We start from the raw sequence: 16,009 nt of genomic DNA, 5'->3' as shown, positions 1-16,009 counted from the left end.
ATAGTGTGTTTGGGCAAATACCTTCATGAAATAACGATTCATACATATCACACCAACAAAACATCCAGGAGGCATGGATGTCATAAGGTGGGTCGAAGAAGGTAGGGTGCCAAGGCGGGGGGATACCGCTGGCTGTGCTCCACTTAAAAAAACGAGATCACTCCAACATTAACACAAATATGCATTTTAAGTATTTATAATTAATTAATAACTGGCTGGAACTTAAATGTTTGCAATCTATTGCACGACGGTTACATTACATGTGCATGTGCGATCTCTTGCACGACGGTTACATTACATACACGTGTATGTGAGAGCATGGAACGACAACTCTGCTTGGAGATTGGTGCATATGCGATCATGGAACGACAACTCTGCTAGGCATGTAAACCTATATATCCTAACTCTAAGAATAAAATAGTTATTCATGCAATAAATAATAGTTGCAATATTCCAACTTCTAGCTATACGACCCTCTGGGTCACTTTAGATTGATTTACTCATATATCTCGCCAATGTTAATCTTGCACTGACCTTTGTGGATGAATATATGTAAGGACCGTTAAAAAGAATAAATAAGTTCCCGTACTCGAAGCGATTCTAATCGATTGAAGTCACAATAAACTCGTGCAAAAAGTGCACGAACAAAGCCGAATACAAAGATATAAAACATCCCAAGCGTTTATTTTACGCTAATTACATCCAGTTAAATGTTGTCGAGGTATATAATGATGTATTAAATTCTTATAAAAAAGATTCACCAAGAATATACACATAATGATAATCATACCGTAGTAAAACAGATCAACATTATTTACCGCTAATTCTACTTATGGCGTTCTTAGCAATTTTCTTGTATTTTCTTCGCTTGCCTTTTCAGCAGACACACGATTTTCACTCCGTCTCAATTATATGAATGGACAATAAACATTCCCATTATTTAAAAAAGTTATTTTTATTCCACAAGCTAGTTCGTTCTATGTTATGGTCCTTTATTGTAACATACATAACACAACAAGGGACAAAATTGTCACAAAACCAGGTTTTCATTGTGAAAAAAAAAAATCTGATAAAGGGAGAAAACTCAAACTGAACATTTGAAATGAACAAACAAAATTAACCCCCTTTGTAAGTTTGTTTTTAAAAAAAATCGTCGTGGCGACCTTGACATTGGAGATATTGACGTGATTCTTTCGTGCGCCACACCGTCCCATGATGGTGAACAAATGTGCCAAATGATTTTAAAATCTCACAATGAATGACATAGTTATGGCCAGGACAAGCTCATTTATGGCCATTTTTGACCTTTGAACTCAACGTGTGACCTTGACCTTGGAGATATCGACGTAATTATTTTGCGCGACACACCGTCCAATGATGGTGAACAAATTTGCCAAATGATTTTAAAATCTGACAATGAACGACATAGTTATGGCCCGGACAAGCTTGTTCCGCCCGCCCGCCAGCCAGCCAGCCAGCCCGCCCGCATTCGCCAATCTAATAACCAGTTTTTTCCTTCGGAAAACCTGGTTAATAAAGAGCGTTCTCCATTAAAACGATATCTAATAAACACACCATTCTATACTGCACACTAATCGCGTAGTGATTGTGTAAAAACGATTTAAGGAAAGGCGGCCGTGTATACATATATGACGATGCAACAAAGAATGTGTATAGTTAATAAAGACAAGAAGATGAAGTTTGTTTACCTAGGCTTGATTGTAAAACATCGATAATTGTTTCACAAGCGACGTAGCTTGTCATGTATAATTTTAACACTTTACAAAATAATGTAGATAATAGGTGGGCACTCTATCGTCGGCTTACTATCTTAAAAGGCTGTGGTTGAAAATAAATTCAAATTTATAAATTAAAATCAATTATTTTTCAATTATTGTATTGAAATTCAATTGAATACTTGTACTCGTTAAGCAGGTGGAAAGCCCTCTTTTACGGTGACAAGTTTTTGACGATGTCGAGTGATAATAAAGAAACGTATAAGCACAATTAATTACATACTTGGCTATGTTTATAATTATTGAGAATATAGCTTCTGAAAAGGAGCTTCAACCCACCGTTATTATGGTACTTACTACCCCTGTTTATTTCACCCAATGTCATAATTTATTTTAAAAAGCGACATTTTAAGCTTTGGTTGCCAGAACCAGTAAGAATATAATTTAAATTACAAATAATGACGACAAATAAATATTGTTAACTATGGAATATGTATTATTTGTCAAAATTTCATTACACCAATCAGCTACTTCATCGATTATTCCTTTTCGGCATCATTTGACTCTTTTCGGGTGCAAAATATATATAATATGCATATGAAAAGTATAATATTTATTTATGTACTGTTTGGTAATTCAATTTCTAAATTTCGCAGGTTATTCAATATCTACTTGTAAAGATCCAAATGTATGTAGTTGACGAATTTGAGTCAGTCAGTCAGAACCCAGAACTGTTCCTGTTACAAAGATTCCAATTTCTTTCTTATAAATTGGACAGAATATAAAAGTAAACTGTGTAAATATTGGTATTGTATTTTAATAAATATGGCAAATCTAGCTTTCAAATAAATAAATAAATATTATAACTTATGTACGTGACACAAATGTTTATACAATATACTGAACAGGTGCATAATGTGAACACGTTCTAAAACACATAATAACCGTTACCATGCATACATGAGAGACACACATACAAAGAGTCGTATTCTGAGAAAACTGGGCTTAATGGAATAATGCATGTGCGTAAAGTGTCATCCCAGATTAGCCTGTGAAGTCCGCACAGGCTAATCAGGGACGACACTTTTTGCTTTTATGACATTTTTCATTTAATTGAAGTCTCTTGTTAGCAAAAATTCAATTTAGGCGGAAAATGTCGTCCCTGATTAGCCTGTGTGGACTGCACAGGCTAATCTGGGACGACACTTTACGAACATAAATTATGGCCAGTTTTCTCAGAACCCGGCTCAAATAGTCAACCAACTCAACAAGGATTATATGTTTGTGCATGCACTTCAAAAGCTTTGTTATTAAATATGGACTTCCATACACTTATGAAAGCATACAACTTAAAACTTTAAAAGCAATAAAAAAAAACTCTTTTAGATTATGGACTTTTTCCAACACCTTAATTCAGTGCTTCTCAAAAAAAAGATAAACATGTACTGACATGGAAGTAACAAGACAAATATTACCAGTATATTAAATGTTAAAGGGGCCTTTTCACAGATTTTGGCATTTTTTTAACTTATTCATTAAATGCTTTATATTGATAAATGTAAACATTGGATCGTAAAAGCTCCAGTAAAAAATCAAGAAAAAAATTAAAAAAAGGAGAAGAACATTGCCCGGAGCAGGTTTCGAACCAGTGACCCCTGGAGTCCTGCCAGAGTCCTGAAGTAAAAACGCTTTAGCCTACTGAGCTATTTCGCCGAGTACACATTCTTGACGATTTATACCTCATATAAGCAATCTTCGTAGTTTCACAAAATTTAACGACAAAAACAGAACTCTCCAAATTATTCAATCGTTTCGCGTTGCAACGCTTTATAATTTGTAGGTTTTAAAATCGTCAAAAGATGCATATAATGGCTATATTAGAGCATGGTTAATGTTCAGTATTACTGTTTCCTCACAAATATCATAACTAAAACGAAAACTTACGAATCTGAAACAATTTTTTTAATTTTGTCAATTTACCAAAGCGTGAAAAGATCCCTTTAAGGTTTTAAAATCAATTGTCTTCTTTCATGCTACCAAGTAACATTTTGCTTGGCAAAGTTTTCACGGAAATGGTTGATGTTACATTCAAGAATTTCAAGTGATCTATTGGGATCGTTGTAACAACCAGGGAAGGTAACTCTAGTGATTGATCAGGGGAAGGAACTGTTGTATCCTCTCAGTAGATATTGACATCATGCGTTTCCTTACTTAGCAACTCCTTTTTCTTCTTGTTTTGCCTCAGTGGCCGGCTGGAAGTTTCACCTAAAAATAAAACATGACCTTAACTAAATCAAACTCGTATAGAGTTTTTAGCATCACTGTGAAGTAAAGTGTATTTTTTAAACAAATATTTCACCCCACCCTCTCCCCGATATCAGGCCAGCCAGTATTAATGTATGAGGCACCTTCACTGATGAATATATCTTATCCCGACTTTTATTCTTTACTGGTATGCCGTTTCGTTTCGTTCGTCTTACGCCGGGCTAAGCCTTTATTTGTCAGTCAGCATTCCGCTGAAACATGACTAGAATGTATGTGCCCCGACCCGGGATAGAACCCGGGACGTCTGGATTTCAACACAGCGCCTTAACCACTGAGCTACGGAGGAACACACATGACAGGTCCTTGGTAGAAAGGCCATCGGTAACTTGTTGATTTCACTAACTGCTTGGTGACCAACAGGCCATGTCAAAACACCCAATAACCCACAACATAGGCAAACGCAGTTCTTACAACTAGGCCAAGGAAACAATGTATTCTGGTTTATATACACTTAAATATAAACTTCTTTGTTTCTATCAAAAGTTCTGTTCAAAAGGTATCATGCATATGCGCCTTATGAGGGTCTCAAATCAACGTTGTCTATTTGAAGCTGTACAGACGATAGTAAGTCTTTAAGGAGGGTCTCAAACCAACGTTGTCTATTTGAAGCTGTACAGACGATAGTGAGTCTTTAACGAGGGTCTCAAACCTACCATGTCTATTTGAAGCTGTACTAGAGCTGCAACGATTCACCAACAGCTCGATTCGATTCGATTTCGATTTCAGTCACTCCGATACCGATTTTTTCGATTCGATTCATCTTCAAACCTAGTTTTATCATATATTCACTCTTATGCCTCAAAATAAACATTTCTGTTTAAAAGTGTTGCATACCTAGATATCTTGCGCATTTGTCAAATTGTGTGTTTGTTTTATATAGTTTTGTTGGTTCAACTGTTGAAAGTGTGTTAAATTAACATGTGTAAGAAATATTTTGCAATAAATTGCCAATTGTATTTCAAACTATGTCAATATTTCAATAAAACACATAAAAAATAGCAAATTAGACTCAATTTTAATATAAAAAACCTCTGACTAGAAGATTGTGTTGAATACAGAATAATATAAAATTAAATAAATAATCATAAGAACATCTGGAATCAGTGGAGTGATAGTACTATCACTATTATACTTATATCCAAAACCGCTACAAGCATGTCTACCATTTAGCCGTGACAGCATCACCTGTTACCTGTAGGAAAAAGCACATTCTCTAATAAACTTAACATATTCCCAACAGAACAGAACTACTTTTCTGGCTGGCGACTTGAGTAGTTGCACTTGTGCTATATCTTATTCGTGCTAAATCAACGTTATGTTTGCAAAATGCTGCCACACTTTTGATTTTAGCTTCTAAGGCGCATCTGATAATTTCAATTTGCCGGCCACAACTTGTTCAGCCATTTTGACGCTTTTTCTGAAAGTAGACCGTAACGCGCTTATTGATTGGATGACTAAAGTAATAAGCAGCCAATCACGCGCATCGCAATTACAGTTAAAGATACAACCTACACCTTCCAGTATCAAATAGTCAGGTTAAGTATCTATGTATATATATGCTTATATGTTAAAGAATCAAATCGAATTTGGTAGGTTTGGTATCGTAATCAAATCGACGCATTTCGAACTGATCGAATCATTGCAGCTCTAAGCTTTACAGACGATAGCGAGTCTTCAATAAAAGTCTCAAACCTATCTTGTCTATTTGAAGCTGTGCATACGATAGTGAGTCTTTAACGGGGGTCTCAAACCTACCTTGTCTATTTGAAGCTGTACAGACGATAGCGAGTCTTTAACGATGGTCTCAAACCTACCTTGTCTATTTGAAGCTGTACGACCAATAGTGAGTCTTTAACGAGAGTCTAAAACCTACCTTGGTCGATAAATATATATGACAGGTCGCCGTGGTGTAATGGATATGGTGTCTTCCTAACGGGTTCGATCCCAACTGTGAAAGCGTTTTTTAGATCTCACCAAACACACCAAGTACTGTTTTAAGGTCCATGAAACCGACTCTAGAGCGTTTCAATAAGCCTGAGGCTTTTGATGAAATAGAGCTAACATAAATATGTTTTAAACTAAATCTACCTTGTCTATTTAAAGCTGAACAGATGACAGCGAGTCTTTAACGAGGTTCAGTCGGTTGGTTTCCTCTTTTGACTGTATCTCTATCTCATCACACTTTCTCTCGTACTCCATCCGATGACTGGCCAGTTGCTCTAGTTGTTGTTGAAGCTTTGAGATTTCAGCTTCCTGAAATTTGTTTTTTTCAAAAGTGGTTCTTGAAATGAATGTATTACTTGATTTGCTTGTTCATATGGATTTTTCACCGTTTTAAACAATATTTAAATCATATCAAAGTAGCAACGTTTATGGCTTTTGGCATCTACTGTTCTTACAGGTCAGATTTCTAACTCTCTCCACCAAAGTAAAATATATATATTTATTATATATATATGTATATATATATATATATATTGATCCATTTCTTATCATAATTGTTCAATACTAGTAAAAGACTAGAAATTTAATTCCATTGCTAAAATATATATTTGTTCAACCATTTATTTTATTTAAAATGAATATTAAGCAAAAAACTACCAGGCAGTACAAAATTTATATCAAATCAACTGTAACAAATGACATGTAGCAATACATGTATTTACCCAATTTCAGCAATTTTTACAAAAGACAATCCCAATTGTAGCTTAGTTTGTCTTCCCGAAAAGGTCAGAAAATAGGTAAGGTGTTTGGGACCCGTATTTACCAACCAATTCTTCGACTTAAGTCTAAAAATAAAGAGTATTCTTAAAAAACTGAAATTTGCGAAAATTACTTGAAAGTCTAGCCAACACCAATAATTATAAAAATATTTATCAAGAAAAATATGTTAAATAATATTAGCACCATTTTAGATCATATATATGAAAACTCTGAGGTATTTTTTAAGTCTTAAATTCTATTCTTTATTCATAAGTCTAAGAATGGTTGGTGAATTCAGGCCCAGAAAGAAAAATCATACCACAAGCTTTTCCTTGCTCTCAATGCTGTACACCTCTTTTCGTTCACGCTTCAACTGATGGGAGAGGTCTTCTGTTACGGAAGTGATATTTTCTGCTTCCTCCTAAAGAATATCTCGTCTTGTTAGGAGATTCTGGTATTCTTCTACGGAGTTCTTTATACGGTATCGTGCAAATGGCTGAAATAAGGTGAAATTTATAGAAAATAATAAATTGATTTGTTGTTGCTGTAATTGTTTTTTGTTTTCAATACATGGTTAAGAATTGTCATATTTAACTTTTAAAAATAAAGATTAATTTTCATTTATAGAAAAATCTCTTTTTTGAGTGCTTTAACCATACACGTATAAACTATACATACATATTTATTTTTAAATACTTGTAAAGTGTGTGTGTTTTTCCTCATATTGTGAAACATAGTAATGTATTTCACTTTTGCACTGATAAGTTTTTTTTTTTCTTCTGATTTTATTACATATTTGCAGTAGGGGGTTTTATGGGCATAACCTCGGAACAAAGCATGTTATAAGAAAGACAACTGCAATTAAATTGAAAAATCAATAAGTACAAGTTACTTCCCTTATAAATTGTTCAATACAATGATACAAGAAAGATATATTACTGGGAATCTTTTGAATTTTATTTTGAAAAAAAAAGTTATTGACAAAATATTTTAATGTAACATGTACTATGGTTCAAATTATTTCTCTAATTAGGAATGTACAAGTAAAAATGTGTGAAAAGATGGAAATGTGTCACAGAACCCATACAGTTTTTTCTTGCTGACATTTCAAATGTTCGAATATTCCATAAAGAAAACATGACATTGTGTTGATAGTATTACAAATACAATTCTGAGTCAAAACTACATTTTCATAGGATTGTAAAATAGTTTATTGCTGTGTCATAATTCCGTTGGTGCAGCGCTAGAGTACAAATCTGAGGACTGCGGAATCGATCACCAGCAAGACACGTAACTTATGTGGGGATTGGCTATTATATTGTTTCTACAGCTAATATAATATCCCCAACTTATATGTAAAGGTTTTCTGTCTGTAAGTCTGTTAAGTGTGAAAGTTGTGACTTGCATACACTGGTTTTCTTTCTGTGTGTCTGTTTAGTGTGGAAGTTGTGACTTACATGCACTGGTTTTCTGTCTGTGTGTCTGTGTGAAAGTTGTGACTTACATGTACTGGTTTTCTGTCTGTGTGTTTGTTTAGTGTGAATGGTGTGACTTTAATGCTATGACGTTAAATTTTATTTACACTTTAATGTATTATGAATATTGCTGGGCCAAGTGTGAATATGAGCACTCTATAACCAGGTTTAAACCCCCAATGCTTTGCATTGACCGTTCCAAGGCGGTGACCCCAGCTTTATTCATATTTTGTGTTTATGTTGGTTTGTATTGTGCTGTATTGTGCTGTTTTGTACTGTTTGGGCAATCGGTCACTTGCCTTAAATAAAGGACCAACTAATTGTTTTTAATGAAAATTCAATACTGCTCCAGCAGCTGGAGTTTCACTTCTTTATATTACATGTAGTGGTTGTCTGTCTTTGTGTCTGTTTAGTGTGGAAGTTGGTGATGGTCTGTTGCAGCATGATGTTCGGGGTAGTGGGCTGCACGGCACATCCGCACATTGCGCAATACTTGGTGCGAAGGCTGCAATTCGTGCACAGGGTGTGACCGCACGGGATGAGCAGCATGGCGCTAGAACTGGGGGGCATCTGGAAAATAATACCAGCCCTGTTCCAGGTAAACTGAGCTAAATGCATGTGAATAAAGTGTCGTAACTGATTAGACTGTGCAGTCTGCTTTCTTGGAATTTTTGGCTTTAAGGAAGTCTCCTCTAAACAAAAATCAAGTTAAGGCAGAAATTGTCAACAGTCATTAGCCTGTGCACACTGCATAGGCTTACCTGGAATGACACTTGATGCATATGCTTTTAGCATGGTTTTCCTAGGTCAAGGCTCATTGAGTTACAATAGACACAATATGGGTCTGATAATCTATTGCTAAAAAATATTTGTTAACAAAAATAAGTTCACACGCTGTTAACCCAAGCATTTAGATTTAATAACTATTATGAGCAACTTTATTTAAATAATTTTGTTACTTATTATTTTCAACAGCTGATATAGATTCGAATGACAGTGTTTAATTATAAAATTAATATTTAAAAAATATATGTATTGCACTAAAAAATGGTATGGCTGTAAGGGAGATTAACTGTTAACATTGTTAAATACTAAGTCTAATGTTGTTGAAAACCGGATATATCAATACCCCGGTAATCCTAATTTCTCATACAGTAGCAATGTTTGTCCACATTCATTTTTTTCAAGGGAGTAAACTGTAAAATAATTGTTTTTTATGCAGAAATGTTAAGCAATTAAGAAAGGCAACCCACTGTTTCTGCCTTATAATTTATTGAATTATCTTTCAAACAACATGTACCAGTTCATCTCATGTCATTGCCATAAATAAGCAGTCAAATTCAAGTCAACAAACATGTATTGCCAATGTTTCAATCTCACAAATCTCAAATCAAAATGTGGAAAACATTGAAATACAAATGACATTATATTTTGGCATCGTTTACCTCAACCTTTAGCATACATTACTTACTTTAAATTGATTCTATGTATAATTTGAGCATTTGTTTCATTAGATAGATGACATAGGAAGTTAATGTGATATTCTTTAGATCTATATTTACAAAATGTAATTTTAATCCAGAAGGAACATTAATGTATTTATCATAAGTGTACTTCAATTTACTCATACATAACGGTTAAAATCGGGTTAATTTTGTTGACCTTAGCTGCATATATGATGTAATACTATTTTGTTGTATTTGGCTGTTAGGTAACAACACATCTCTCAGACTTAGCTGTAAAGACAATGCAACATCAACATAAAACCCTTATTTAAGACACTAATAATTAATGCTACACTTAAACTAAAACCAATTTTAAACACCCTTAATATATGCTGCACCTAAACTCACCATTAGTTTTTCACAAGTAGGGCAAACATGGCTGGCAAGGCTGTTCTCACTAACATCAGCCTCTTTGGACGGGGAACTCTTCATGGCCACAAAACTTGCTGCATTTGATATGTTATTGAAGTCCCCAATTGAGTATTTGGTGGAGAGCTTCAAATCCCCTTTCACTCTCGCTATAATATCGTCGGCTCGCGAGTCAAAATCTTCAGGGGAGAGAAGTGTGGCCGCAGTGATCTCACCTGTTTCATCTTCGCTGTTAAAACCGGGGTCAGTCGACTCTGACCTACCACTTAGTGGATAAAGCACTTTGGGTTTAACACCGTTAGCAACTCGCAAGCCATTTTCCCGAATGGAGCCATCATTATAATTAGCGCTCCTGTACACAGTTTTGTTTGCACCGGAATTAACTGCCCTACTATTCTCTTTGGGTTCATCTACATGGTCTTCCATTTCATCATCTTCGTTATCTGGTTCCTGAGACACTTTAGCCTTTAACCAGTTTTGAAACTTTGCCTTGGATTTATTCGTGGCTAGAATTCCTTCAATGGAACTTTCATCCCTGCTTTTGATAAATGTCTTTCCATCGTGGTATTCTGGCTTCTCTCTGGACAATGATGTGGTTTCTTATTGAAATTGAAAACATGAATGCCAGAGCTAATTAATAGTGCATTACTTTATTTGAAATATTATGATTTTTTGGTCTTATTGTTTTGTAAAAGAATTTCTCCTTTTTTTCTCCCTTTTATACCGGTGACCACAACAAAATACTTTCTCATCTGCTATTGTTTAACAGTTTAATTTCCATGCATTCAGATAATAAACATCACCATGTGCTGTTTTAAAATGTTTTAAAATCATGAAGAAAACTAAAGTACGCTTTTGTATTAAATATTGGAATAGTTCATCATCATCATCATAATCATCATCATCATCATCATCACCACCACCACACCACCACCAATAATAAGGATTGTTTTTACATAAATGCCTTCATTGCTAAGTAACATTTCTTACAAGAATTTATGAATTGTATACCGCAGAGTGTGTGGAAAAAAGTGATTAATAAAACATATATAACAGAGTGAAATTACAGAGTGATTAGCATATGATACATATACAACAGAGTGTGCAACCAGAAAAAACAAAACATATCACAATGTTCTGCTAAAGTAATCGATAACATATCACTGAGTATGCACAAAAAGAAATCAATAGCATATCACTACGTATGTTGCAAAAGTTACCGATAACGTATCACTGAGTATGCTGAACAATTAATCAATAACATATAACTGAGTACTCCTATGCTGAAAAGTAATCTATAACATATCACTAAGTATGCTGTAAAAGTAATCAATAACATACCACTGAGTATTAGTTTTTTTCCCAGGAGGGCATAATTTTTTAGGTCCAAAGTGGGACATTCCATAAAAAATTGTCGGGACATTTGACCAAAAAGCGGGACACCCTAAAACGATTTATCATTCCACCTTTACTGTAGTCAGTATAGTACTAACAAATACTCTTGATACTTTTATTCAAGACATAAAACATCTGATATGAAGCATGGAATCTAAAACCTAACAATAACAGTTTTATAAAATAATACAATAGCAAACAACGATTAGAATATTCATCTTTTTAGAGTACAAAATCTAGAACATTACGACAACAATACTCATTATATTACTTTCAATGGCAAACATTTACGCAGGGGAGGCTATCCAGTACACCGAAAGTACGGGTTACAGTAAACTATCTACCGAACAGTTACATCAGTTACACACGGAATGCGCGGCCGTACACATTTCCGAGGTAGGTTTTTGGTGGAAGCAAACCGTCTTTGTGTTCATTTTAACTCTCAACAACGCCTCAACCGTTTTTACAACAACAAAACAAAAGGACAAAAGAAGTCTATGGATGCTTTACTCGAATTATTTTTCTCTAATGTTAATAATTATATTTTGTTTTATTCTTATATACACAGATTAAATTGAATTGTGAATTGTCAGGCGCTGTATTGGGGTAGTGTCAAACTGTCATGAATAACAACACGTTGTTTTTATTACAATAACACAAGACAAGATGGGTACCACTTTTACTGTTTGTTGCGATGTTTTTTCAGCATGTATCCATGTACAGTTTGTTACTTGTCAATTGTCGCGGCTTAATTGGAGTATGGTCAAACTGTCATGCATAGCACCTCGTTGTTTTTATTACAATTACACCCAATTACACTAGACAGGATGGGTATCACTTATTGGACTGTTTGTTGCGATTTTGGTATATTGCACATTCGGATTATCCCGCTATTTATGAACTAAACATTGAATGTAAAAGACTAATTAATGACGTAGAGTTAATTTTACAAAACAATTGTTTTTACAAAACAATTGTTTTGTAAACTGTTTCAAACAAATACAAAAATAAACACATTTTCAACATTTATTTCATTATAATACAACTATCGATAGCAATAAGCGACCACTATCTTGAAGACCACCATGGTGTGAATGCCTGATGAAATCAATGATTAGCCGATAAATCGCTGATAAGGTGTCATAAACAACACTGGTACACACGATAAGTAGAATCGGATTGTTAATTGGGGGCAATAAAGGGATTAGCGGGAGTAAGTGTTAGCGAAACAGAGCTTGAATAGCGAATTTTATTGGGAACCTATAGACCTTACATCGTTTTTTACGAATGTCGGGACAAATCGTCTCATATCGGGACGGCGGGACAAAGGGCCCAAAAGCGGGACTGTCCCGCTGAGATCGGGACGTATGGCATGTATGCATCTTTTGTCAATCAATTGTTTATCAGTCACTTTTTACCATAATGAGATTGATCTTTTCATTTCAGAAGTTCCAGAGAAGAAAACCTCCACATCCTGAAGCCAGACTTTCAACATAAGATGGAGGTGATACAATCATGAAGGACTGGCCAATCAAAAAACCAGTTTAACAATTCCTAATTTGAATGGCCAATCAGAATATGTTAAGCAAAGTCCAAATCAAACTGGCCAATCAAAATTTACTGGCCAATCATAATAAGTTAAACCCATGGTTTTCCAATCTCTTTCAATGTGTAGAAATATTATCTTATTTAAGTGAAACGTGTGGCTACAGGGATCTAAATGTAGAAAATAAGTGAGGAACAGAGTCATGGTGTGATTGGCAGATGTCCACAGATTGGATGTTACGTGCATTTTGATTGGCCCGTTTGAAATTGTTGGGAAATACCTGTGAAAATAATTTACAGATGGCAAAGTGAAATGTGCTGTGTTGTGATTGGATGTTGAATGTAACATCTCAACTGAAAAGAGAAAAGACAGATTAAAACACGCTTGGTTATGCTAGTTTCTAAACCGTTCATGTTTTACATTTACCATGTTAATGAACTTTACTTCATCTTGGTATTTTGAGACACTTGTTCAAAATGTGATGTATCCAAGCTAACCAGATTTCATTTGCCATATTGGCTGCTGTTTGCATTTTGTTTAGCAAGATCATCTATATCAGTTTATCCGAGTAATTGTTTGTACTTTTGTGGACTGTTTTATTTTTGTAACTAAGGTTTTGGTGAATCTGTAAAGAGGTTTTAAGCCAGTAAGTCTGTGCTTAAGCATCTATTGATATTTTGCTATATTTAAATGTTGGATTATGATAGTTGCCAACCTAAACAATGTTTTTATTGCATTAACAGTTGATAGATTTGTATCTTTAATGTCTCTCATACATGTGTATTTCATTTATCCACTTCACAAGTGGATGTCAATTTATTAAAGAGTTAAGTAATCTAGAAGTAACAAACTGAATGTGTATGTGTATGCCAATATCCCCTTCAAAAGTGGATGTCAATTTATGTAAGAGATTAAGTAATTTACAACTAAAAAACTGATTTGTTTATGATGTGAGGGTTTCAATCTTTACCACTATGCATATATTGAGTTAGCTTAATATTTACAATCACATATTTGTTTTACTATTAATACATTAGATAAATAAGACAAAACTATGTTTAAATTAGATACTTATGTATTTGTTAACTGGCATATTGAATGGTAAATATCAGGCTATGAACAATTAATATTTTAAACATATGTGCTATTGTACTGGGCAGAATTCGGGGCTTTTTTTGCTTACATTATAGCAGTTATTGGGTCTTATAATTCTCAATCGCTGAAATGATGTTTTACCATATCCGAGTGAAAAAAAATCCTAATTCATCGTTTTACTAATTTATGTTCAGTAATAGAAAATAGAAGTCTAGAAATAAAGAGATGTGATGTTGTAATATCCATGTAAGTTTAAATAACCAATAGTGAAAATTTTATTTGTCATACAATTATTTTCTTCCCAAATCAAGAGTAAATTAATTGCTAAATTTAATAGGTGTATGTTAATTGCCAAATTTATGAGAAAAGCCCTGTTTGTATAAGCATGTTTGATTCCGAACATAGGTTGCATTATGGCTAACTAAGACTTTGTTGCTCTCAGTTTATTGAAGGCTTTTACAGCAGTGCTTTAATGGTTACCGCCCTAATTTGTTGCTGAATTATTGTCAGCGTTATCTATAAAACATTGAATCTAGATAGGATCAAATTGTCATGCAGTTGTTAACATTGTCATAAATGTATCAATGGAGGGTTGAACTGAACATAATAGTGTCTGATATAGGAAAGTGAAGCAGATATAGCAGTTTTCATCTTGGTCCTAGAAATTGTGTTCGTTTTTTTTCCATGAAAATCAGTGTGGAGGGAGGGTTAATTAAGTGAACTTTTCTATTCAACATTGTCATAAGGATGTTGTTTTGTTTTGTCATTCCATTTATTACAGTGTTGAAACAGGAGACTTGTATAAAATTTCGAAGTTGTTACGGCACTTTTCCATAAGTACTGTTCTTGAAATAAGTGTTTTCTAAGTGAAACGTAAACTTGTTCAAGTAAACATACAACATAACTAATTCTTTATTTGAAATCTCCCATAATAACACAATATTTTGCAAATCATAGTTTTTTGTTTTCAAATTTCATATTCACATTTTTTGATTGATTGATGGTTATTTAAACAGAATATGATCGAAATAAATTTTCATGATCACGTCTCTCCCAAATTATAACCAAAGAAATTTATCTGTGTATACAAAAAAAGAATTTGATGATGTACCATTACTTTTTATCGTCAAGTGTCTATGTTAAATTGTTTGTTATATACACGCATTTCATTAATTCATTGAATTCTGTAACAAATTATTATTATTTTATCAAATATACCTTCCAAATGAATGGGCTTCTGTTTGCTCATGATTGTTAGAACATGACTACAATGGTTGTGTTTGAATGGAAAACGAAACTACGATCTTATTCTTTAAAATAAAACGATTTTTCTATAGTCTGCAAATAAATTATAATATATGCAGATTTATGGATTTTATTTTTTGACAGTGATTGAAAAGGAAGCATATTTGTGATTTTCTGAGGAATAGTGTCGTGTCTATTTTGGATACCTAATAAATAGGCGTAATGGAGACCAAATCGATACCTAACCCTTACCCTTTACGGCAAACCTTAGTGGTATCCAATATTACAAAAAACGGTCTATTTTCTAGACTACGGAGGAATAGTGATACATTCAACTAAATAAGGTTGCATATTGCTAACATTGTGTGCAGTTGTTAATTTTTGTTAATAATAATTCTATTTGGCAAAGTAGCCTTTGAACTGTGTTGACATTCTTTTAATTTCTTGTTAGTTTCAATTCAAATTGTTCAATGTAAAACCATAAAGTGTGAAACAATATATTCTAGTGGTCCTAGATGTTTTGTATTTAGGCACATGTGCGTGATCGACATATGTTAAGCGTTGTAGCATACTGTATACAATTATTTTGTACCATTGTATGTTGACTTTGTTGGG

At 33.9% G+C, this 16,009-nt stretch overlaps 1 protein-coding gene across 1 annotated transcript; it reads right to left on the bottom strand.

Annotated features, from left to right (window-relative positions):
- Positions 1–3,474: 3,474 nt before the first annotated feature.
- On the bottom strand, positions 3,475–10,539 carry LOC127854501 (uncharacterized). The gene is made up of 5 exons (XM_052389565.1): positions 10,093–10,539; positions 8,620–8,809; positions 7,084–7,260; positions 6,150–6,314; positions 3,475–4,001 (listed from the first exon to the last, which is right to left on the bottom strand). Exons 1-3 carry the CDS (start codon positions 10,537–10,539, stop codon positions 7,127–7,129), a joined length of 771 nt encoding a protein of 256 aa, XP_052245525.1. The 3' UTR covers positions 3,475–4,001; positions 6,150–6,314; positions 7,084–7,126.
- Between the last annotated feature and the right edge of the window lie 5,470 nt (positions 10,540–16,009).

Source organism: Dreissena polymorpha, chromosome 13 (assembly GCF_020536995.1).
Source record: "Dreissena polymorpha isolate Duluth1 chromosome 13, UMN_Dpol_1.0, whole genome shotgun sequence".
Classification (NCBI taxonomy): domain Eukaryota; kingdom Metazoa; phylum Mollusca; class Bivalvia; order Myida; family Dreissenidae; genus Dreissena; species Dreissena polymorpha.
This window is presented reverse-complemented; position numbering and strand designations above follow the sequence as displayed.